Here is a 25,802-nt window from a genome sequence, read left to right on the forward strand (position 1 = left end):
CTCAGTGCTCTCGAGTCGGGATGCAATGGGATCTGGTGGTACCCTTGATTTAAGTCGATCTTACTAAACACTTTAAAACCGTTCAAGTCCGACACTACGTCATTGATGGTGGGTATGATGTGTCGCTCCCTGATGATAGCTTTGTTTAATGAACGCATGTCCACACAAATTGTAATTTCGTTCGGTTTATTCGGCTTGGGCACAACAACAATTGGCGATACCCAAGGGGTGGGGCCTTCTACGCGTTCAATGATGTCATCATTTTCGAGCTGTTTGAGTTTTTCCTCCACTTGTTTTCTTACATGGAAAGGGACTCGGCGATCTGGCTGAGCCACGGGTTTGACAGATTCATCTACATGTATGCGTGCTGGTTCACCTTTGTACTTGCCCATTCCACTGGTTAGATTACGAAATTCCTTGAGAAAATCTGGGGCATCAGGTGGTAGGCTAACAGGAGGTTCGACCGTACTAACTGCTTTAATAAGATTTAATGCTTGTGAGGTTGTCCAGCTAAGTATGGAGCTTGATGAAACCTTTGCGACATAGAATGTTTCCACGGATGAACTGCTACCATTGGTGACAGTAGCTCCGAACTTTCCACACAGGGTTAGTGGCTTATCAGACATGTACGGATACACTTTGGCACTTGTTTCAACCAGTTGTGGCTTTGATTTAAGGCCATCAAAGTCTCTCTTGCTTAAGATATTCACGGTTGCTCCTGAATCTGCCATAATGCGGATTGGTGTGTTCCTGATGGTGACCTGAAGGATAGGCTTGCCAGCTTCGTGTCCCTGTGCACCAATGTTAAAAGTATACTCTTCTATGTTGTCACTATCAACACCGACTAGAGATGACATTTCACTACTCGGAGACTCTTCAACATCTGCAGACCTGACATGGTATTTACCTCTTGACGTTTTCTTTGGGTGCGAAGATTTTGACCGATTATTGGGTTTGCCACGACAAACTTTGGAGAAATGGTTCATTTTGCCACAGTTCAAACACTTTTTACCTTGAGCAGGGCAACTTCCTTGATGTGGGTAATTTCCACCACATAAACCACACCTATTGCTACGCAAACCAGACTTTGGTAGACCACGAGAATTCTCTTTCTGTTGACGGTTGCTTTACTTCTACCATAGCCCAGTGCATTGGATTGCTGTTTCTCCATCTCACTGGCCTGTTCGTCGGCGGTTTCCATGGCGAGAGCTACTTTCAACAATTTCTCACGATTGAGGCTCTGTTCGATTGCTTTACGCCTCAGGCGAAGCGAGAGGTTCCTTGAATAATCTGCCGCTTCATTTCCAGTTCGGGATCGGCGAATTGACACTTGCGTGCTAACAGCTGGAGACGTGTGTAAAACTCGATAATGTTTTCACCAGACTTTTGCGTTTCCTGACGAAAGACATAGACGTGATAATCCACACACTTTTGAGGCTCGAAATGGTCAACAAGAGCCCTTACGGCAGTCTTGTATTCGTCACTTCCTTTCGGCGGTTCTGGAACGGTAATGGTCTCAAACACATCACAGGTTTCTTCTCTCACGTAATGCAACAACATGGCTTTCTTTTGAGATGCTCGGGTAATGTTCATTGCTGTAAACATGTTGTCCAAACGCTTGACATACTTCTCAAAGCGAACGGGTACTGTATCTCTTGGTTGAAGATCAAACTCAGGAAAGGTCGGTTGGTTAACTGCCATTGCAGAGGCTGCTGAAGGCTGCGAAGGCGAAGTGGTTGATGAAGAATCTGCAGGCATCGAAAACAAGGCTGATCGGTAGAATTTTCCGGTTGATTTAACACTTTAAACGCAAAGATTTCCGTTTTCGATTACTTGCATCCCATCCTCGTCGCCATTTGTGATGTTTTTAATGGATTTCAAAACAGGATGCAAAAGATTAACAACGATTTAATAAACAGTTGCAAGAAAACGTGTTACAGCATAGGTGGACGCCATGATCGTTCTGTTCAATATATCCCATAGGTCCTAGCGAACATCCGGTATCAATAACTTCTGGTTTATATGAACATTACATTACACAGTATACATTACAAACAATACTGGAAAGGTTACTAAATACTACCTTTTCTTTTTTTTATCACCTTCCAAACACTAAAGTCAATGAAGATTGTGGCCACTGTACTGCATATCGCATTGATTTGCTCTGCCGGATCTCGCATGCTGCCATTTTGATTGAACTGACTAAATTTTGACTATTTCTCACGTCGATAAGTGAAGCACACTGGGTAATCTAGGGGCCCACAATTCTTCGCATTTGGAGTTTTATACTTGTTTCACATAAAAGATATTTCAAAAACTTTGGCCACCACGTCTTAAAATCTAGTGTGGATTAAATTATTATTCTACGTTTATGGAGAAATTTTTAACAAGCATAAACGGCTGTGATAACAGTAAATAGGGGCCGGCCTCAGGCCCCGTTTATATGGAGAAAAGTTGCCCCTGGGTAGGAGGGTCTCTCTCCCGAGCTACCCTGGGCGAGCCAATTTTTTATACTTTTCCTTATAAAACGCGGCGAACCATCTACATGGGCAAACAATAGTTGGCTCGCCTAGAAGGGTGGGCTTCCTAGCCGGGTCACCCGTTTTCGACGGTATATTCACCCTCCAAGCCAGGCCAACTTTTATCTATAGGCCTTTCAGGAATTTCACAGGGATCTGGGGCGAGTTTCAAATTTGAACCAATCGATAATTGACTATATCACATAAAAGATAACATTGTGATTGGCCATCTGTCCAAGTTTGATGCTTTTAGGCCGAACAGAGACGAAGTTACGGACTTAAAAACAGTTAAAAATCCATACAAACGTCTTACGATTTCTGTAATATTCATAAAAATAAGCAAACAAAGTAATTTTCACCTCAACTATTTCCAAATGGTAGGGCCATGACAGGATTTTCCAATTGTCCAAAATCTGATAAAAGTTTTTAAGAGTTTATGTGGATTTAGGGGACGCAACCTCAAAATTGGAGAAGTTTGTATGGAATTTTAACTATGTTTTAAAGTCCGTAACGAGGTCTCTGTTCGACATAAAAGCATCAAACTTAGAAAGATAGCTAATGTCAATGTTATCCTTCATGTGATGGTGTCTGTTTATCGATTGGTGCAAGTTTGAAACTCGCCTCACTTCCTGTGCATATCCGGAATGGCCTATGTAAACACTTTGGCTCACCTAGTCGGGTCAACTCGGTCAAGCCAAGATGATTGAAACTGAGACGGGCATCTCTTGACTCGGGCAAAAGAAACAATGCTTTTCTCATATAACCGCTCGCTAACGTTGAGAAGCTGAGAGGATGACCCTCTTACCTTACCCGAGACAACTTTTCTCCACATAAACAGGGCCTTAGGTCAGGTCCCTGATTTTTCTGCCCGTTAACGTAGCAGTGGCACCAAACATTACAGATAAGATCTCATAACTGCACATAAGGGTTGCACCCTTCAAGATTACTCTTCCAATATTGATGGAAACTTTTGCAATCGAGCCTTTTAGACGAAGAGTTCTTTTCAGTGTGACTTGACACGGAATTTTAAATGCAAATCAATCAATCTGCATCGTGTGATTGCTTAATAGAAAACTCCATGAAGAAATCGTCTCTTGTAAGTATATGGGGTATTATGACAAATCTTTTAATAAAATCACTATACCAACCGAGATTTCAGTGAGGGCCTTACGTAGTGAGTAAGAGGTGGAAAGTGTACGTGTTCCTTTGCTTCTTTTCAGTTTCATGCTTTTTGAGTTAAGTTATTTCCATAGGTTATGTTTCAAGCTCGTCGCCAGTTCTTAGGTTAAGAATAATTGAAGCAGCCATTCGGGAAAATGGGAAATGGAAAAAAGACAATTGTAAAAAATTATAAAAAAATTAGAAAATACTCGAAAATAAAGATCCCCTGCTTCTGAATAAAACTCAGCAGTTCCCCCCGTTCCCTAAACATCCCTTTTATACATATTCAATTCTCCTTTGTGAATTTCTATTGAATTACCATTGCTAGTTACTAGCTTACAATTTTTATTTATGCCTTTCTGATTTTTTTGTCCGTGCTCTCCTTGAGTGGCTTTGCAATGAAACGTTTTCAATTTATAATTTTCTCACGGCATTTTCAATGGTTTCATTCTGGATGACTTGTAATGAAGCTTTTTAAGATAACTTTTCCTTGACGTTTCAGGGTTGAACAGCTGATTGTCCTAAAGCCGGAAAAGGACATCAAACCAAGAAGCATTTACGCAACCCATGAAGAATTCACCAAGAAGGGAGACATTGTTTAGTGCCGTGATCAACAGGCCACACTATCGCTGCAACTAGTTTACCGCGAAGAGATGATACCCAAACTCATCACGAACTGGCGCACGAAAATCCTATAAATGTAGGTCTCTCATAAAAAAAAAAAAACAAGCAATAAGTGCTCTCAAATGTTAAGATAGCTCGTGATGATTACGGCAATGGAAAGTGTAGAATAGTTAGCGTATTTTAACAAAACGTTTTGCTCTTCCCAGAATCAATGTGAAAGGACAGGTTCTTTTGCACTCTCTGCGGACCTTTTTTCATTGCAAAAGAACTGTGCACTTGCGCAATAGAGGTTTTGAATCTCAAAATGGCGGACGAAGATTACTGCTATTTTTGCTACAACGTGTCGAATACTCGCTCGAAATGCAAATAATTCTTGAATTCATGGTTTGAAGTTCTGGAGATATTTGACGACTCCTAACCAACCATGGCTCAATGCACCCAGAGTGCCGACGAGTTTATACAGAGTGCATTTTGCCCCATGGTTGCTGTTATGTGCAGTGACGACGTTGAGAAAATCTGCCAGAAAAATAACTTGAGTTTCGTGGAGATGGTGCGACCATTTTGTCATCTTACGAATGAAGGTAAAGGCTTCTGAGATAATTCTCAGGCAAAATGCGAACAAATCAAATGTTTGAGAGATAGAGATTTACATAATTATATGATCATGATAGTGCGGAAGGATAACCATATTCGAACATAGCGTAAGATTCTTGGGAGACAAGTTCTCAGAAACTGCAGGGATCGTGTTTAGATTCTTTGAGTGGCATACTATTGGAACTGTTTCATCTGGGGTTTGTTTTGCATTTTGCAGCGTCTTATCTTTGATTATCTGCATGTACAATTGTACATGTTAAGTTTCTTTAAGTTGTCATTCTTGGGTTGCCTCATTGTAAATTGGGATTAACGTATAGCTGTTAAACGAAATTTCGGATCAACAAGCTAAAATGATCAAATCTAAGGAAAGGGCATATAAAAAACATTGATGTTCTTCCTGTGTAGGCTTTCGCTGAGTTTACTTATTCAGTATTCCAAAATAACAGTTCTTTTTTTCCATGCAAATAATCTATCACACAAAAGAGGGACAAATGACTGCCAATTTGTTAATGTAACTTGTGTGAGAGATAAAAACTATAGTATTGGAGAAAACAAGGTAATGTATTTATCAGTAAAATTTTAAGTTGAATGAGCTTTTTGTGGATTCGGTCGAAGCGTCAACAACCATTACGAAATATATTTGAGCCAAGCAGGCTCAGCATCAAAAAATCATAAAAATATTAAATTTGCTTAAACTGCGATTCCCGGTTCATACAACAAAAAATACCGCATCGACGGCCGCGCTTTACCCCTGTCAGAGCAGAAGTAACAACTTTTATTTTTTAAGACTATAACCAATAAATGCCAAACTCCAAGTGCCAAATTGAACTCTATTTTTTGAGAAGGAATTGAAATCCATGTGGCCATGGGCGGTCACGAGCAAAGCCAAGGATTATGGTAGGTGTGGAATCATGTGAAACGGCCTTTGCACCGATTGTTTGGTAAAAAAAAAAAAATTCTGAGAGGTTTCGTAAACTGTAGCCACGAGCATATTAAAATTTTTAGCCTGCTTATCTGCTCAAAATACAATAAGCCAGAGTGCCAGGCCGGGTGACCGGGTAATTTTTGTCACTCGCCCGAAGCCAAATGTTAGTTGCTTCAGGCGACCGGGCGCCGTTAGAGCACAGCCTTGTGAGGTCACAATGTTGGAGCACTTGAAGATAAGGATAACAACTGCCTTCAGCAGCATCCCTGATAAAAACTTATTGCTATGTGCACCAGTGGCTCAGTTGGTTGAGCATCTGGCTGTCATGTGCAATGTTGTGGGTTTGAATCCCGACTGGACCAACACTCACGATCTTAAAATAACACAGGAGAAAGTGCTGCCTAAATGTAATTTCATCAGCTAATGGTTAGACTTTCAAGTTATCTTGGATATAAACCATAAGTCCCGTCTCACAAAATAGTATCTTCCATGCTCATAAGTTTTGTAAAGAAGAACCTACACACGATTCGAGAAGAGTAAGGGATGGCGTTCTCGTTGTTGTTTTTGTCCTTTTCTCTCCAGCAGAAGTGGCCGGCTTAGCGTGATGTTGTGATGCCAACTAAGGAGAAACAACCATAAGTCAAAAGGACTTCGCTGAGTGCTGGAACATGTAGATGTAGATGTACAGCTGTACATGTAGATGTATGCTGGCACAAAGTGCAAATACTGGACTAGAATCTAATGTGCATTAGCAAGGCTGTGCTCTAACGGCACCTGGTCGCCTGAGGTGACTAACATTTGGCTCCGGGCGAGTGAGAAAAATTACCCGGTCGCCCAGCCAGGCACTCTGGCTTATTGTATTTCTAGCAGATAAGGCGGCTAAAAGTTTTAATATGCTGGTGGTTACACTTTAGAAAATGTTTTTTCTTCCTACGAAACAATCGATTCAAAGGGCATTCCACGTGATTTCACATGTAACATAATCATTGACTTTGCACGTGACTGCCAGTGGCGGCACGAATTTCGATTCTTTCTCAAAAAATAGCATTAAATTTGGAACATGGAGTTCATTTCTTGGAGTTGTTACCTCTGCTCTGACAGTGGAAAGAGTGGCCGGTAAAGCGGTGCAATATACTTCTGTATGAACCCGGGAATCGCAGTTAATGCAAATTTAATATTTTTACGAATTTTCGTGGCTGCACCTGCTTGGCTAAAATACATTTAGGTCATGGTTGTTTTTCCCCTGCATAAGAAATAACGAAATAAAAAAGGAAGATTTCATGTTATTTGTTGTTGTTTTAGAAACGGAGCAATCCTGCATTGTCTTTGGTGTAGTGACAAATTATTGCGTGCCCTAAACAAATAACGCTGTGACTGGCGCTTCGACTGAATCCACAAAAAGCTCATTACGCTAAACATTTTACTGATAATATAAGGAAAGATATTTTAGCTCTGTCCTGTAGCGATGATTTTCGTCCAGATCAAGATGACTTGCTCACAAAAAAATTGAAATAGCTTTTGGGCCACGGTGGTTTCATTGTCTGGTTCACGGCAGTTTTCACAAAAGCTCCACGGGAATCAAGCGGCATTGATTCATGTTTTGAAAACTTATTTTCAATGCAACTAACCAGTAAAAACGTTTACCCTTATTAGACCCAAACATCTGTACATAAACCTGTCGCAATCTTTGATTTTTCACTTTTAAACCTGAAAAACATCGGTGGCATTGCCACTTTTCTCATCTTTCTCAAGTATGGCATGAAAAATTTGATGGGTTGCGGGTTTTTCTTGCACTAGCGAGTTCAACGATCACCAAAGCAGTAGCAGCAATGTTTTGTTGAGAGAGAGATGGATGAAGATCTTGCTGCATTGTTGATCTCAGATAATTAAATGAATAATTAATTAATTCGGGCGACCAACTTGGAGGGATGGGCACTCCAGCTGAAAAGCTTGGGAGTCCGAAGGGTGCCCCAAAATTTTCCTTAGAGTACAGCCTTGATTAGTCTCAAAAGTTGACAACTTCAGTTATCTTTCACAGTGTCGTTGTCACCCAGAGGTGACACTAGGCTAACAGAGTATTGTCTGATGCTTAATTTTCAGCTCATATCCGAGACCCCTCTGGTATAATCCACCCTGTGAAAAACTGGCGTATTAGACTGGTTGAAATGTCTGCTACTCATCCACCTCAGCATGTTGTGAATAAACTGTTGAGTGAGGTTGTTTCACGCACACAGCCACTCAATACTGATCCAAGTTCATTGACGCCGGATGTTCAGGCAAAGGGTGAGTGTAAGTTAAGATTTATGTTAACTGAAATTCCTTCATAAAATTGAGATTTTAATAAAGCTGCCATAAGAGACCCTGAAGAAATCCTTACAAAAATAATAATGCATGCATTTTGTGGTAATTAAAACAATTATCTTGCGCCTTTTCGTTATTCAGAAATTGAGATTTCTATATCTATTCAACAGCATCTGCCCCATGGTTTGAAGCCTTCAGAGATTGTTTCTTTCAGTTGGTAAAACCATCTGACCATGAGTTTATCCGGCACTTTTTAGCTTGTATCCTTTTGCAATAAACTGAAATAATTATAATTATTGGTTACTATTACAATTCATGCTGAACAAAGAAATTTTCAACAATCGTTTATTTACTACTAAAACTTGCCAGTCTGTTTGAGATTCTACATGTATATGTTTAAGGAAAGATTGTTTTGAGAAATGCACAAGGGGTCTAACAGATCTACTTCACTTGGATTTATTTTCTGGTGAAGGTGAAGTTTTGAACTTCAGGATGTTCAGTGTGCAAGTAAGGGTGTTTTTGTAGCTTCCAACTTGTAAAAGAAATACATTGTATCATGGTTTTCCTTTAATGCTGTGGCTTAATCCTGAGGACAGATGTGGGAGTTGAAAATGAGTGGGATATGCTATCATCGACAGAAATCTGTATTCATTATAAAAGTTCATTCTCAGGCTGGTGCCTTTGTTCATATGTTTTAGTCTACACCTACTGACCCACGATACTACACTGTCACTAAATCATCCATAACCTATTTATTATCCATCTTTTTCACACTTATGGTATTTTTAGTTAGCAACCTGAACCTCTATTACAGTGAATCTGTTTCCTTAACATTCAATAATATTATTTTCAAAGGTTTAATAGTTGTATCCTCACAGAATCCTGACCCCATGAATGCCTTTGCCACAATGAGCTCACAGCAGATAGAGCAGCAGTCAGAACAACATGGTCATTTCAGATGGTTCACCAGCACTGTATTCAAATATCACCTGCTCTTGCATGATGTCAGTGCAGGTGAAGAGTCTAAGTAAGTTGCACTAGTGATACAGGTACTGTACAGATGATGCCTGATGAGCAATTTGTTCTTTACGTATTTCTTACCTAAATGTTATTGATTTAGAGGTTGGCAAAATGTATTTTGTTCAACCTGAGTACCCCTTTGTGTTGACAGCCACGGGTCCTCACTCAGATATAACGTTCATCTTTTTTCCCTCTTTATAGAGCGGAAGCTGTTTATCAGAGTATGAAGTCTGTCTATGGTCCAAATGCATGTCATCTGCTGCAGATCAATTCAGTTCATGTCACTGGAACCAATCCACGACCAAACTTACCAGATCCATGGAGTCAGTTCATTATCCCAACTAGCGAAGATAGTCTGGTATGATATTATATGTACACTGTTTACAATCATAATTATATACAGTGAAAGTTGTTGATTTGAACAGCATCTTTGCTTTCTCTTCTTTTATCTTCGTCTATCCTACAATGTAGTTGCTTTGTTGAATTGTTTTTCACTTTGGCAGAGACATTTACTGTACATGTATCTTTGACAGGATTCTGTGATGTTCATCTGCACAATTTTCTAAAAACCACATCTTTGCCTAATCAACATTTTCTGTATAAAACAGAAAAAAAAATTACTGAATGCCTTATAGTGATAAAGCAGCTTCTTACCATTCTAACATTAGTTAAAGCAGACAACACTAAGGATTTCAAGGTAGCGTGGCAGCATGTTATTTAATCCAGTTGTTGATCCCGTACATTAACTGTAAATTGCAATCTTTATGGTCTATCTCTGCTTGATTCATCTGATCTAAGGAAATTTCCTTAAAAACTACAAATAGCAAGTTCTCTTTGCCAAATTTCATTTTATTGACAGTCAGATAAATGAAGTTCACTTGGCTTTCATTTCTATGTTGTTAGAGGAATTTGATGGGTGTTTGAGACACTTTGCTCTTTCCTCATGGATACCTCTCCAAATACAAAGAAGAGAAACAAGGCATGCAGATTCCAATGCTGCTCGGGGCAGATTTTTGTCAAATTTCTCCCAATTCCAATCTCACTTCCCTCCCAGCCTTGGGCACACTAAAAGTCAATAATTTGCTAGTATTGTGCCCAAAATCATCACTTGGTTTTGACAACCTCAAAATCCTGATCAACAGAAAAGACAAACAGGAACGAAGTTTCAGACCTTCTACAGATAGAGAGTCATGAATCACAGCCTTCTCAACCAGCAGACCATTAGCATTACATTTCTTCTGACCAATCAGGTCAAAGATCAGAGTACAGTGTACCATTCTATATGATTCACTAAAACTATACACAAGTCACCTGACTCTGAGAATGACTTCTCAGGTTGTTGAGATGACTCAGTCAATGTTACCAACAACAGTTCCTTTCAGCGTTACTCTTGCGGTCGCCTGGATGATTTTACTGCATCAACTTTTGATATACTGTAACTCCTGGGTTCAAACCATTTGCTAAAATAAACATAGCATTTGAGAAAGTAATTCACATGTACTGTACTGTACTTGTAACTGTAAGCAGTTTTTTTGTCAAAATGCATGGAAAAAAAAAACCCAGTCTCAAATGGGACATCTCTTAGTCTTTTCTTTTACTTTCTTTGACTCCTGGGGGTTCCCCATTGAGGAGTAAAATTGTCTGGCATTAGACAGAGTAACTAAGTACATGTATGGCCAGTTTAGGCCGGTTTAGGCATCAAAGGGTTAATTAAGCTGTTTCCCTAACTTCCAGAGTTATCACCTTCAAATTAAACTGAACTACGGGTATTCCTAATCACAAACTTTTTGTTGACAGGACTGGGATGATGAAGAAGTAGATCAAGACACTCAGGCTATGGATGACGATCCTGAAAACTGTGCAGTAGATGAGAATTTTGATCCTGAAGCTGCAGTGGAAGAAACAGATGTGGGACCAGGGCGTGTCCGTAATAGCTCAGGGCCTATCCTTATTGGCCCTCTAACATTTGATGATGGAGCTGAATGTGAAGATGAGCTGGAGAAAGAAGTACCAGCAAAGCAGTTTCCTTCAAGACAAAATGATAAACATCATCACCATCTCGCTAGTCATTACCGCTACTTCTCAAGTCGGCATTTCTCTGGGGGTACAAGGGGAACTGCGTCTCAGAGAAACCATGGATTGTGCCTGAGTTTAAGTGATCATGATAGGATAAAAATATTTGTTCATGAGCTGGGTTACAGAGGTCTGCTCCAGTACATTGAAAAGCTGATGAGATACCTTAATGATCAGGTATTGCATTGTGTCTTACCGTTGTTAACCCTTAACCCTTTCATCCCTAATGGTTGCCTCGCTAACCAGTAAAATTGTCTGGGGCTGGGACAGAGTCAAATCCATATGTAGACATTTCAGGAGGGAAAGAGTTAATTAATTAATTAACTCATTGACACCTGAACTGCCCTGGACTGCCCCCATTGACGAGTAAAATCGTCTGGCGTTAGACAGAGTGAAGTCTATTAAGTGAAATCTAATAATGTGTTCATGCAGTATCACCCACTCATCTGAGGCAAATCTTTAGTTGCACAAGTGTGCAACCCTCTGTAAGTGCAAGCAGGCATCAGTTTAAGTTTTGTGTTCACAGCCCTTTTTAGCAGCACATGACTGTTTTCATATCCACTGAAAGAGCAAACTGATTAGTTTTTGCATTTTGTTTGCAGATACTGTCACGTAAAGGTCTCCATCGTTCCATCTTCTCTGCAACCAAGAAATGGTTCGGAGGAGGAAAGCCAGCTGGACTGGCATCTGGCTTGGTACCTGGAATTATGTAAGTTATCCAGAATTTTGCATTTTTGCGTAGTCACGCTTGCAAACTTAAGTCATTAATCATTCATTTTGGCAATAGTAAGTGGTTTCCTCTGTCTTAACCAGCTAAGTATCCTCAACTCTACATGCATGGGTAGACAAAATTCAATGAAAGTATCACATTCACTAATTAAAGAGTCAAAAGAAAATTCACGGGTTGGTCAAGCGAGTTCGCCAACTTCCCGAACTAACTTTCCCGAACTAACCATCATGGTAGAATCCGTTAAACAGGAGTGATGTCTGATCAGGGACTAAAACCAACAATGCGCACTCATTCCGGTCGACTGGTCAAGCATCCTACATACCTCAAAGACTATAAACAATGATTATGAACATTTGTTTGCATAGTGTTGTTTATTTCTCTTTTGAATATTGCGTCAGTTTCGTTGTTACTTTATTTGAAAGCCTTAAGAACATGTAACCGTAGCCCACTCCTTGTTAAAAGAAAAAAAAAAAGGGAGATGTCAAGTATGCTATCATGAAACGGTACCTAAGGCATGGTGGGTAATAAAGATCACGAGGAGTTTTGCGACATGGTGAATTTCATGATTAGACATAACAACTGTCATCACCTTTGTCATCATCATCAGCATTATTTCTTACCAGGGATTTCAATACCTGAAGTAGATGCCTGCGTTAATAAATGCAAGCAATGGTCACTCTTGTCTTTTACAAGGGTTTGAGTGAAAATCCAAGGCAGATAAGCCGGCGGTGAGAGGCACATTTCTGACAGACGGTGGTATACCGCCGGTGACCGGCTTCTAATGAAACCCATGTCTTGCCGACATATGTACTTACCTTCGTTCACTCAAGGCAAATTTTCTTGTTTTTCTCAGTTACACAAGTGATGCACCAGAACTGTATCAACGTAAACTGGGCGACTTAGCTTTTCTGGTCCAAAACTACGAATTTGCGTACAACTGTTACCATACAGCCAAAAGGGAATTTAACAACGAGCATGCCTGGTTTTACTTTGCCGGAGCACTGGTAGGAGAAATTTCCATCAATGTTGAGATACCAAAGCCTTTAGGACATTGTCAGTTTTTAACAATTCATTAATGCGCTATTTCAAGTGTATTAAATTTTGCCACAATACAGAACAAAAGGAAGAAAACCGCCATGGTTGCTTATTTCCTTAGGAGAAGGAATTGCCAAAAAAGGGCTACAACATTACGGAAACCATAAAGCCCATAGCATTGGGCTCCCTCCAAAAAGAAAATTAAAAAGTTAAAAAAAATGAATAATTAAATTTAAAATATCTGTCTCAGATGAGTTACACTTACACTGTAAATTAGGTCGACGACCTTCCCTTCACTCGTTTGTAGAATGCTTTCTTGACCCAAGTCTCATTTGATCCTCATCTTAAAATTGCCTTGAAAGCCTTCAATAATAAACGATTGTGAAGAAATTATTTCTTAATTCTTTGCATTCTGTCCATGATTCATCAGGTTTTAAGGACTAAGTTGGGAGGGTACCATTATGTGGATAATGTGCCCAGTACTGGTCAGGCATTCTTACCATTTGCGGTACATGTAGTGCATGACATTTTTCCTTTTTGACGACACATGTATTAAGGACGGTGCCTACTATTATTGCGCATACATTCTGCGCATCTCGAGATACTCGGATTTCCTATGGGTGGTGCTTACTAATACAGGGATATTTTTGCGCGGTTCAAAACTATGCGGAGAAAGCAGAACTTAGCAAGTGTTCTTGGTATCCGAAAAGAAAATTGGGGGTAACCACGCATTTTGCAGAGATAATTAAGCTTCAATTTGGCAAAAAACGCCATACATTGCTTTGAATTTTAAAGCTTTTTACAAATATTGTTGATCAATTATCTTCGAAAAATGCGTGGTTACCCCCAATTTTCTTTTTGGATTTCAATAACACTTGTCAAGATCTGCTTTTTCCGCATATTCAGTAAACCGCGCAAAAATACCTTTGAATTAGTAGGCACCGTCCTTAAACATAATAAATATTGCCTAATACGTGGCTTTTACATTCTAAGGAAATGGCAGCTTTATCTGCTTTCATGACATCGCAGCGGCCATATCCCACCCACTACATGGAGACTTCAATTACGACATACCTTAATGCATGCAGGTATTTACAAGTTCAATGATTGTGTATTTTTTTTGTTTCCATCCTATTTTTAGATTTTTTTTCCTATCTGTGTGCTCAGTTATCGTCCTGATGAAATTTTGTTTTGGCCATTACAGTTCTAACAACAACAACAACAACACAGCATCACTTAGTCCTTTACACTGCTTTGTCTGCCATTTTTTGTTTGGGGACGTTTTGACTGAAATTACAGTAAATGAATGGGATTTAGGCAGGCTTCAGTCTATCTTCAAGATAAATTTTGGTGGGAAACACCCGAAATCCCCTATTATGTCTTTCAGTGAAGTTTTTCCAGCGAAAATGGTCTCTTTTTTTTTGTTGTGTGACAAAGTACGTATCCAGAAGTCAATAAGGCTATTGTTGTTTTGGTTTTATCCACAGGCAACACCAGTTTGCCATCAGAGCCACTCTCCTTAGCACTGAAGCACTTAAGTCACGCAATGCTTACGTCGACTCCGCCATGCAGTTCATGAGAATGACCGCTGAGGTAATAGCTCTGGTCAGGCAGACACGAACCTCTTAGAGGGAGCTTGAAGTGCAACCTAAACTGAAATATTATCGTTCGCAATATAAATATCCCCTTCCAAAGCAAACATATGCCACCATTGTTACCCAGAATTTCGCCGCTTTTTCTGTGCCATGCAAGCACGTGAACTTGGCAGAACTAGCAGTTATTTGGACCCACGACCGTGATGTCAGAGGCATGGGTCTATTTTCGATTTTACGCTTCAAACTGCTTTGCATTCCCGTTTTCAAATAAATTTTGCATAAAATCGCGAATAAAACCGTGCCTCTCGCATCACGGTCGTTGGTCCATATTACTGCTAGTTCTGTCCAAGTGTTGCTTACGCTCCCCACACCTAGAGATTCGGAGAGAATAGGCACCTTAAGTGTCGAGGAAACCAACGTTTATGCAATGCAATGTCGAATTGCTTGTTTCTTACATGGCAATTTGCTTTTCCAAAAGCCCTCAGCAGTGTATAATGTATCGGGGGCTCTAACACGTCATAAATCCAAAATGGTAGTCGTTTAAGATTTAGAAACCTTTTCTCAAAAGTTCTGCGCATATTTTTCCCTTTGTCCGAGAAAATATGATGTAAGAAGTAGCTGGTGCTGCGGAAGTTGTAGGTGGATTCCTAAAATTTATAGCACGCACTCAATCCATCAAAGAACTTAAAGTATGCCAAAAGACAAAAAGAAACAAACAAAAAAAAACAAAAAAACAAAACAGTGTTATTTCTGTTTTTTGATAAATAATGATTGAACCCAGGCAAATGGCAGGGACACACAACGAATAATTTCGGTAAATATCTTTTCGGATGAAAGAATTTTTGAATATTCGAACTCGGACTGTTGAGGAGCACTAAGAATTTTGGACATTTTTCTAAACAGATTTCCCAGATGGTTTGGAAATTAAAGTAGTGAAAATTAGAAGTAGGGTCTGCAGAGTGCGTAGAAAATTGAAGAGCGCTAGAATTTTGCTGATTTAAGTAAGAGTTAACTGTCATATTGGAAATAGCATAAAATTTGGAGATTTAAAACTTCTACCATTTCTGCCAAAATTCGGTTGGGAATCATATTTGAACAAATGAAACGACCCCTGTAATTTTCGGGGGGTTGGGGGGGGGGGGGGGGGAGGGGAGGACGATTGCGTAATGTAAACTTTTTTATCAGACCCGTCACGATGGCTACAACTTTCGAACAAGGGAAAAAAATCATCACCCCAAATTCCCCTACAGCATCCGATCAGGTAAATATTTTGTACGGCAGCTCCAAACTAATTAAACGGGCTTTTAAAGCATTGTGGAAACCGTGTTAGGTAATTTTGACAAAGTTTAAGACATTCGGTCGTTGGGTGCCCCTGAAATGGAGCAACCCCTCGGGCAAGTGGATCATCACGTTTTCTTGCTAAATGGGTAGTGATGGAGGGATTTTTCTTAGCATGAACTGAATGTGTTTTAGCCATAAGCCTACTTTACACTAGCACAAAAAGCTGGCACGGCAATCCGAAATCGTGCACGGCACGGTGAATTTTCGTATGTAAACAGAACAAACAGAATGCATATTGGGCACCCCTGCCAGAAATTATAGAGATGCCGATCATATCAGATTCTCTGGAGGTGTGCTTGGTGTTCGAAATATTGGTACCATGCCTCGAATTTGGACTGCTGTGCCAATTTTGTACACGTGTAAAAGGGGCTCTAAAACGAAGAAAAACAGTCATTTTTGTTTTACTAACAGGATTCTGATCTTCTCTGCGCATTGCTTTTGGAACAAGCTGCACACTGCTTTCTCCACAGTAACCCACCCATGATTCGCAAGTATGCTTTCGACATGATTTTGGCTGGTCATCGATACAGCAAATCCGCTCAGGTAGAAAGTGAAGCATAAATTTAAATGACAAAATATTAGGATAAACTCGATAGTTGTTATTTTAACAGACATGTTTGCGGACGTGTGCACACTCCCTTGTCGGTGTTGTTACAGTGAATACGATCTAGCTAATATAGCACCTGTTTACTTGCTGGAATGTCAAGATAAAGAAAGGCAATGCCTTAAATTATTGTTTAAAGGGGTGTGTCACGCTCTTGTGGGATGTTTTGGAGAAATCTCTAGCTAATCGCGAACGTTGAACTCGAAAGTAATTAAATTATAATTCTTTCACTGGCTCAAGGCGGTAGTGAAGCCATGACAAAATCGTTGATCTCAGCTTAAATGATAATGATATAATAAGGAACTATAGGTAACTTTTAAATCTTCTAGCGCCGGGGCACCAATTGTGGACACTGCATTGAAATCAAATCAAATGAAATGTTGGTTTTTGAGGTGAGGGGAAGACCGCAGTACCCGGAGATATTCTCTCGAAGCCTTTTGTAGAGAACCAACAAACTCAACCCACGTGTGACATTGACTATACAGGAATCGAACACCAGCCGCTCTGGTGGGAGGCGAGTGCTGCGCCTGCCCTGCTTTCTAAATCCTTGGAAGATGGTGCCATCTTCCAATGAGACTCGTCAGCGACTCAATGATGTTTTTTAGTTAATGTAAGAATGGTTAACTCTCCGTTTTGAATCAGGATTATGTTTGAAGAAGTAGCTCAAGAAACCACTGGCTCCCTGTTTACCTATGGCTCAATTGTTAGTTTCGAGTGAAATTGCCATTTGTTTTCTATACCTTCCTGAACAGAGAAAGCATTCGTTGAGATGTTATCGTCAAGCGCTTCATGTTTATAGTGAGAAATCATGGCACCTTGCCGAGGTTTGTGATGTGTTTACCTGTTTGTGCTTCAGTATTATTCCACGATCACATTTCTTGGTATAAATGAAAGCTCGAGGCCAAGTTGTGCTCTCTTAACCAACGGCAACTTGATACATTAAAGGCCTGTATGTAAGCCATACCTGATGGCAAAAATGACGGCCTCAAAACCGTGGCCCCAAAACATTGTTTCTCACGCCTTTCCCTAATATTTGGCAGCTGCGCCTGTTCCCGTTTGAAAATCCGGTCAAACAGATGCGATATGACAGGCGTTTAATGCATCGTTGTAAAACTCCCTGAAGAAGTCTACGTTATTGTCGGATCCCCATCACTTATTTTCATCTCTAAAGCACCCCACTGCGCGGAGAATTAACCATTGTTCCCTAATCTCGCGTTTTATACGAGCTGGTAAATAGCCAACAAGCGCGAACGGATCAATTGATTCATTGCGTTCAACGCGAGGAGAACGCAATTTCTAATGTTGGGATCCTGTGCATAGAGTGAGCTTTAGCATTTTTCATTGTTCGTCTGCTTGTGCCATCTTGAATTACGTCACATGCAGGCACATTTCGGTTTCATGCATCATACGCGAATGACCTTATTGTTTGTATTGAGTCAATTTGCACCGATTTTTGGCAATGGACATTTTTAGAAGTTTTTTTTTTGTGACGGCATCACCTCTTTACTGTAGACTTTCCGTTTGGTCGTTATCTGTGATCTATTACTGAACAGACGCACGGCAACATGGAGTTTATTTGTTAACTATGACATATTATAAAATAATTAGGATAGTACGCACACTCTCATTGGTCAATAGCTCTGTTTAGATGAGAGTATGGAAACACAGCTATGACATCACACAAATTTTGATTGGCTATATCGACGTCAGACACGCGTTTTGATTGGAAATATTAGCGTGTATCAGGAAAATCTGTTTCAATCAAGAATTTTCCTTCATTTGTTTCCTTCATTTGTCGAATTATCTATCTATTATCGATGGAAACACCGGAAAACGTCCTTTATTGCTTAATTTCTGCATTCTTCATTGACCAATCAGAAACACGATATTTTGTTGAGTATATAATACGAGATGACAACGGAGTTGAGTGAGGCAATTAAATGGCTGAAAGCTTCAAACGTTAATAACATTAGATACCAACCATCGAAAACACCTTTTCCTCTTTGGTGGAATTGTGATTTCCGACTTAAAGATGAGTTTAAAGATGAAACAGGAGAAAAAATTCAGAAGGGTGAGGGATTCGAACCCGTGACTTTTTTTTTACGCTACCGACGATATCCGCTAGTTGACAGTAAGTCGATAATTCTTCACAAGAGCATTGATTTTGCCAGCTTACCTTACACCTTGTGGATCCTTGACAAAAATTTAAGTATCAGTTGAATGTGGTATTGCACTCCGTTTGCCTCGTAAGAAGGGAAGCTTTTTTTTTTCAGTGCAAGCCCCAGTTGTTCAAACGGTGGATAGCGCTATCCACCGGATAAATCACTATCCAGCGGATAAACACTCGCAAAACCGATTGAGTTATCCAGTGGATAGTGATTTATCCAGTGGATAGCACTATCCATCGTTTGAACAACTGGGGCCAGGTGTGAACGTTTGGATTGTCTCTGTTTCAGGACCACATTAACTTTACACTTGGTCGGCAGTCGTTTAATTTGCGTTTGTTGGAAGATGCACAGATATTCTTCAGACAACTTCTGGAATACGAAAGTCTTCAAGAACCTGAGCAACAGGCTTCCTACCTCAGAGAATTTCTCTTTGTTTTTAAGGTACATTTTTGGCATGATTTAATGCAGTTGCGTTCAGTTTCAGGGTATTCGAACGTAGAGTCACATAAAATTTGCTGGAAGCATTTTGACATCTTATTAAAAGGAATGAATGTTTCAGTCTTAGATTACTCGCGATGAAGACACTAGCAGCAGTGTCGAAACCTTGGGTCAAATCATGTTCGATTGCCAACCTGGTTACAGTGTGAGCCGGCTAAATCTATCTCCGTTGAAGTGATATATGAAATGAATCATATATTGAACTGCGCATGTGAAATCAAATGAAGCTGTGATCCTCGGACTTGTGAACGCAATTTTAGCAATTGTGTAGAGAGGCCTGATTAATCCAGGACTTCAATGGGGTTTGAACCCGTGACGTCGCGATGCCGGTGCGACGCTGAAAATTTCAACCTTCTCTGCGCAATTCCTAAAATTGCGTTCATAACACTGCGGATCATAGCTTCAATTTAAATCCATCCTAAAGTTACGTATACCTTCCGACTCGTTCCCCCTTCTCTCTTTCAGCAACTATGCGACATGAAGCGAAAGGACAAATCTCAAGTCAACGATCTGCCTGTTTTACCATTACCAGCGATCGACCAAGATTCAACAAGAGTAATTCCTTGTTATCAACACAGTTTGCCTCAAAGCAAACACCAGGACAAGAAACTAGTCAACAGTACTTACACAACTAAAGACAATTTTTTTAATCAAACATTCTCTTTGAATAATCAAATAGCGAAAAATAACATTTGGACTTCAGTAGGACTTTCTTCTTTTGCGGATAAATTCGATCCCAAGGTTTCTCGGCATTGGATTCAACTCGAGGCAGAGACCTACGAAAGTGTCAATGCTACACCTTTACCGCCATCCTTTCGTCCGCATGTACCTTGTCTAAGTTCGAGGACAGATAACAGTTCAAGGCCTTTTTGTGTCGTCAAAGGTTTGTCTTTATTCTAAAATATGAACAATTATTTCAAAACCTACTTAGGAGAACTCGGTCTTAAACTTTGTTTTTGTTTTTCACGGCCTAATTGCTGTTTTATTATTTATAACATAGCGTTTGACATACGCAGCTGCATATAGTACCCTTGTATTTTTTGTTTTTGAATACAATGAAAAGTGTCGAAAGAAAGCAGGAACCATTACCTCTAAGACCCCTTTCAGGTAATTCCTAATCTGGAGAAGAAAAAAAATTTGTTTTGCATTTGAAAGGTATGTTTCTGTCACAAGTTCAAACTTCAACTGCTTGTCACGGACTTAAAACTAGGGACGTTAAGCAACAACAGAAGACATGTAATCACTTCGCGACTATTCTTTTCTCGCAATTTGCTGTCGTCCCTACTTGTGTCTCAACCCTTTGATCAGGGTGTAAATTCTCCTCTCAATTTCAGTACACTGTCAAGAAGACAGGTATTGAGAATGAATATTTACATCAGCTCACGGATATTATCTTAATATAACACCAAATTCTCATGGATAGCCAACAAAGAACTCCACGGTACTAGTTAGGAGAAAAAACTTTTTGATCTTGGAAGTGAAAAGTTAAGGCCCAGTACCTCACCTATTGATTTAATCGATATAGCGTGAATGGGATTCCTGATACGTTTTTGGTGATTTTCTTTTCCAGAATCCGTTGGTGTTGAGGTTGTCATGGAAAACCCCTTAAAGATTCCATTGAATTTGACAAATCTTCTTTTACTTTGGAAGTTCACTGCGAAAGATCAAACAACTAGCATATCTAATGAGGTTGGTAAAGCTTAGTTACAATTTATCGACACGCTATTATTTGGAAATAGCCAGGCCTGTAATATTTGAAAGACTTGTATGAAGAAAAACAAACAAAGACTTTTTCTTATAACAGCTTCTGTGTTTTACTGGACGGGGAGAAATAATTGGTTGTACATGTGATGGTTCAAGCCAGTTCAATTTTGATTTTCCTCTGTTTCAGATTGGGATAATGAATATTCGACAAAGAAAAGATTAAAATTGACGTGGTTTGAAAATTTTTAAACCAAGAATAGATTTGAACCTCAACTTGTATACGAAGGGAGAAAAATGAAGCATTTATTTGTTTGGTAACCATACCCAAATGTACGTCAGTATTTGTGTTCTGTCTTAAAGTTCGGGATAAAAGAAATCAGCGTAACACCCATCATTCACTATGTCTGCGAAGGTAGACTACGTTGCGTGTATTTGTCTCATCTCAGCTACAAAGATTCTAGCATTTTGGCCAGCTACCCTCTAAGGCAGATATAAAGATAATACAGAATAACCTTTTGCCAAAGGCAGATCCATCTACTCGGCCACTTGTAATGATAGGATTCACGTACCCATAATGAATAGCTTCCAAAATTAGCTAATAAACGTTTTTGCAGATGCGGCGGCCATTTTGAATTCTGTTGTTTCAATTAGCTATTATGGGATGCCCAGGGGACAAATACATATTAATTTGCCCCATGAGCATCCCATAATGTCTTTCGAAACAATAGAAATCAAAATGGCCGCCGTATTTGCAAAAAGGTCAATGGCTGTATGTATCTATTTATATTGAAATGGGCAGGAGCATTGGAAAGTGACATATAACCTTGTTCTTTACTAGTTGTTTGACGCTGACTGTGCTTTTCTAGATGTTGTTGACCTTGTTTTCCTGAAGGAACATCTTAGAGGGGCAGTAAAAAAGACTTCGCGCCTCCCGCCCCAACAATCGTGGTCAAAAGTTGTTGGGAAGGTTGCGCTCATCACTTCACTTCACACCTAATTCGATTATTCCAGCTATTAATTGGTTGTACTATTGGGGAAATACCATGCTCTTGTGCCCCACCCCCCCCCCCCCCCCCCCTCCCTCCCCCATATTCAATGTTGGAAGAAAAGACACCATTTTGTTTCGCGGAAAATCCAACATTGATAAGGGGAAGTCATACTACCTTCCCAAAACTTTTGTCCATGATTTTAGCTCCCCAGTCATTAAGGTACTTTTGAATACAGCCGCCATTCATAGCTCACCGCCACCCCGACGGGATGGGTGGCTGTATTTGCTGGCTAGTCTCTCGTTAACAAATGCGTTCTTTTAAGTAGCCTTCTTATGACCCGCTGAAATTAAGAAACGGCAAGCCAGAGCTTTGCAGAACCGATTGGCTTTAATTTCGAAGTTTTTCTTAGTGTCGTACTCATAGTCAGTTCTGACCTGTTTTAGAAAAGTTAGAAATGGGATATGAATTCCTAACTACAGCTGTAATTGTGTAAATAAATGTGGTTAAGTTTCTTAGCTGGCTGATCACAGGAAGAATTCCACCCATTTGTAGGTCTTCAGGTATCAACGGTCATAGTAGTTTGTTTAAAAGGTTTTTTCCTTCATAGGTCTCTCCAAGACACGACATTGTTAAAACTGAAGTCATCAAGAATTTTGATATCAATGGAAGTGAAACAAAAGCTGTGAGTAACTTGAAAAATATTACAAATTATTATTCAAGGCATTGTGACAATCTCCAAATATGGTAATAGCGCGCTCAATATTCGTCGCGCGTACGAAACCACGGTGACTTTTGATATGTGGTTGCTTGTATTCTTCAATTTATAGGCTCATCTTACGGTCATACCATACGAAACAGGGCAGCTCTGTATCACTGGGGTAAAATATAGCCTCAGTAGTGTTGCTATCAATGGTCCGATTGAGGAAAAGTTCTCTGTGCCGTCCGTTCCAAACTCTGCTATGACTGCTGTCAGCATTTTAGGAAGGCTTGATTTGCTGGTGAAGGGTCCGAGGCTAAACAACACCAAAGCTGAGAAGACCAGTGTCATCTATGGCAAGGATAATCGACTGAACTTGGATGTAGTACCAGCTATGCCCCTTCTTGAGGTACGTATTGTTTGGTAGTGATTTTTGGTTTTCAAAAAAAAAAAAAAAACTGCCTTAATGTTCTGAAACTAGTTGCTTCGCGACGGGCTAAAGGAGAACTGAAATAAATCAATGCCCTAGGCAGGATTCGGACCAACACCGGTCAGATGCTCTATCCATTGAGCTACTAGAACTTCCCTTCCCAGCTGTTGAAACGATGGATAGTGCTATCCGCCGGATAAATCACTATCCAGCGGATAAGTAATAGCGAAACAAATTGCGCTATCTAATGGATAGTGATTTATCCGGTGGATAGCGTTATCCACCTTTTGAACAACTGGGGCCTGGTGGCTAATAATTCATGCTAGCCCACATGTAGAGATTAACAATTAAGCCGGTGGCCCTTGAGGGCGAAGGGTCTAATTGTTTTAGTATCGCCCATCTTGTTGTTCAAAAGTTGAAGAAATATTCATTTGGGAATAAAACGAAGAAAGCGACACGATTTTCGCTACTCGAGGACAATTACTAATAGTCCTCTAGTAGCGTAGCCAATTAAAATGCAGGATTTGCATTAGTCCACTAGTTGGGTGATACTAACAATTGTTGGATATTGTTTGGACGTGTATTGTTTATTTCCATATATGTTGATTTGGGCTAACGTGGCGTTTTTGCCCTCCTAGGGGGCTAGGTCGTTTATCAAGGTCCTGAACGGAAAATGTGACCCGCCGATCTGCGGGCTCTTCCAAGTCATGCCTACACATTAATGTTGCGTTTTTGTGAAAAAGCGCTAGGTCTATCTTGTCTTCTCAAGTCGTAAATCTGTATTGTTAACACATAAATGCGTCAGTCTCTGCGTCTTTAGTATAAATATTTTGTCTTTCCGTTGAAGCCGGCTGAATATTTCCGGTGGCAATTGCCGGTGCAATTGACGGTTGCAATTGACGGTGCCTACTATTGTTACTGCGCATATGTCATGCGTATCTTGAGATACTCGGATTTCCTAACGGCGGTGCTTATTAATAGAGGGATATTTTTGCGCGGTTCAAAACTATGCGGAGAAAGCAAAACTTAGCAAGTGCTCTTGGTATCCAAAAAGGAAATTGGGGGTAACCATGCATTTTTCAGAGATAATTAAGCTTCAATTGGCAAAGATCGCCATACATTGCTTTGTATTTTAAAGCTTTTTACAAATATTCTTGATAAATTATCTTTGAAAAATGCGTGGTTTTTGGATTTGAAGAATACTTGTTAAGATCTACTTTTTCCGCATATTCAGTAAACCGCGCAAAAATACCGCACTGTCCTTAAATTGTCCTGATAAGTGCGCGCATCCCTTTTTATCTTTCGTCTATGACCTGCGCTTCAAATAAAAATTTCTTTCCTTCGTTAGGTATGTTTTGCTGGATTCCCGTGCAATCTTCTTTGTAATGAAGTTGTACAAACTGTGGCTGTGTTCACGAACCGCAGTGATTGCCACCTTGAAAAACTCTACATCACTACTCCCAACCCTGAGTTCTTCACCTTTGGTGGCGTGTCAGCCTCGAAGTGTGAAACAACCGCAAAAGCGACTGAAAACGTTTCCAAATGTGACGTATCAGTAAGCGACATAAGGCGAGTTTCTCAAGTACCCATCCCAGGCGGTGGTCTGGCCCCTGGAAGATCTGCTGAGCTACCAGTTTGGATTCAAGGTCACAAGAAATCTGGCAAGTTCAAACGAGAGGTGCTGTTTTACTACTTGTCGGCAGATAAAACATCTCCAAAGAGGTGAGCTGGGCTTTATCGTGCGTATTACGAAGATATATGGCAGAGACTTAGATGTAATAATTATCGCAAGAATTGCGTCGATTTTTCAACTGGACGCCTACGGATTGTTTTCTTTCTCGCTACCTTCTCTACAAATCCAAACCGTAAGGCGTTCTGACTTGCTGCTTGTTCAAGGTAGGCAGTTTTCCCGCGGTTTCTGTTCTGTTCGTGCATATAATAATACACAAGCAAACAGGCCAAATATTATTTGGCCTGTTTGCTTGTGTATATTTTGCTACGTTGCCCGAAAGAGTTTCTCAATTCGGCTTTCTTGACACTGGGATGTATAGGAACCACCTTATAGCCGCGGGAATCCATTTTTCTGGGAAGCTTCCAGAACTGACTTTTGAGGATATTCCATAGGACACATCATCCTTGAAAATGTAATGAGACACCTCGTTTGTGTATCAAACGACAAGCTTTATTTCTCAATTCTTTCACTATCTGGGCAATTCATACGACAATAGATCCCTTTGTTGCATTTCTATGAATAATTATATTATTACAAAGCCCACAGTTTGTTAGAGTTTCCCAAGTACCGTGGCATGTTTCAGGTGAAGAATCGTACAGAAATTCATAAATTTGTGTGAATGCGCAACATTCAGTGACTGGCTCAGACACTGGGCATCCCTCTTACATGGAATTGATTCTTGAAAGTACCCCGATTTAACCTTCCCTTGTGACGTCATATCGGCTATGGTGACTGTATATTTTTCTTTAGTTATCGCGTTCTTCAGCATGCTTTTGACATGACTACTAACAGTTCCCTTGCTGTACGTGCCACTGCAAGACGAAACAGACACTCCGGTCCATCTCAGAGGTACGTGTATATAAATTGGAATCAAAGTAACCGTTCGATTTTGTTGAACAGCAATGTTCAAACCGTTTGCTTTCCCCTTTTAACTGTGTTGAAACATGTTGAATCAGAGTTAAATCGATGTTGAATGAGTTTAAAAGCGTTTAAACTTTGCTTCAACAACCATTCAACATTTCTTTTGTTATCACGAATGTTGAATGTAGTTGAAACTGTTTG

The 25,802-nt window shown here is 40.0% G+C and overlaps 1 protein-coding gene across 2 annotated transcripts in view; it reads left to right on the plus strand.

Moving 5' to 3' along the window:
* The first annotated feature begins 4,600 nt into the window (after positions 1 to 4,600).
* The window catches only part of LOC137997379 (trafficking protein particle complex subunit 8-like), a 31,272-nt gene continuing 10,070 nt past the window's right edge, over positions 4,601 to 25,802 (plus strand). The window contains exons 1-19 of one of the 2 annotated variants that reach the window (XM_068843345.1): positions 4,601 to 4,885; positions 7,924 to 8,106; positions 8,295 to 8,384; positions 8,980 to 9,151; positions 9,346 to 9,502; positions 10,942 to 11,394; positions 11,820 to 11,926; positions 12,801 to 12,951; positions 13,976 to 14,070; positions 14,470 to 14,575; positions 16,330 to 16,461; positions 17,275 to 17,346; positions 18,979 to 19,131; positions 19,654 to 20,071; positions 20,759 to 20,877; positions 22,489 to 22,563; positions 22,709 to 22,987; positions 24,357 to 24,730; positions 25,491 to 25,589. In XM_068843345.1, the coding sequence (XP_068699446.1) occupies positions 4,729 to 4,885; positions 7,924 to 8,106; positions 8,295 to 8,384; positions 8,980 to 9,151; positions 9,346 to 9,502; positions 10,942 to 11,394; positions 11,820 to 11,926; positions 12,801 to 12,951; positions 13,976 to 14,070; positions 14,470 to 14,575; positions 16,330 to 16,461; positions 17,275 to 17,346; positions 18,979 to 19,131; positions 19,654 to 20,071; positions 20,759 to 20,877; positions 22,489 to 22,563; positions 22,709 to 22,987; positions 24,357 to 24,730; positions 25,491 to 25,589 (3,392 nt within the window). In that variant the 5' untranslated portion in view covers positions 4,601 to 4,728. Of the gene's footprint in view, positions 4,886 to 7,923; positions 8,113 to 8,294; positions 8,385 to 8,979; positions 9,152 to 9,345; positions 9,503 to 10,941; positions 11,395 to 11,819; positions 11,927 to 12,800; positions 12,952 to 13,975; positions 14,071 to 14,469; positions 14,576 to 16,329; positions 16,462 to 17,274; positions 17,347 to 18,978; positions 19,132 to 19,653; positions 20,072 to 20,758; positions 20,878 to 22,488; positions 22,564 to 22,708; positions 22,988 to 24,356; positions 24,731 to 25,490; positions 25,590 to 25,802 lie in introns of both variants that reach the window. The other variant, XM_068843338.1, reaches the window with a different exon arrangement.

The sequence above is a fragment of the Montipora foliosa genome, chromosome 1 (assembly GCF_036669935.1).
Source record: "Montipora foliosa isolate CH-2021 chromosome 1, ASM3666993v2, whole genome shotgun sequence".
Classification (NCBI taxonomy): Eukaryota; Metazoa; Cnidaria; class Anthozoa; order Scleractinia; family Acroporidae; genus Montipora; species Montipora foliosa.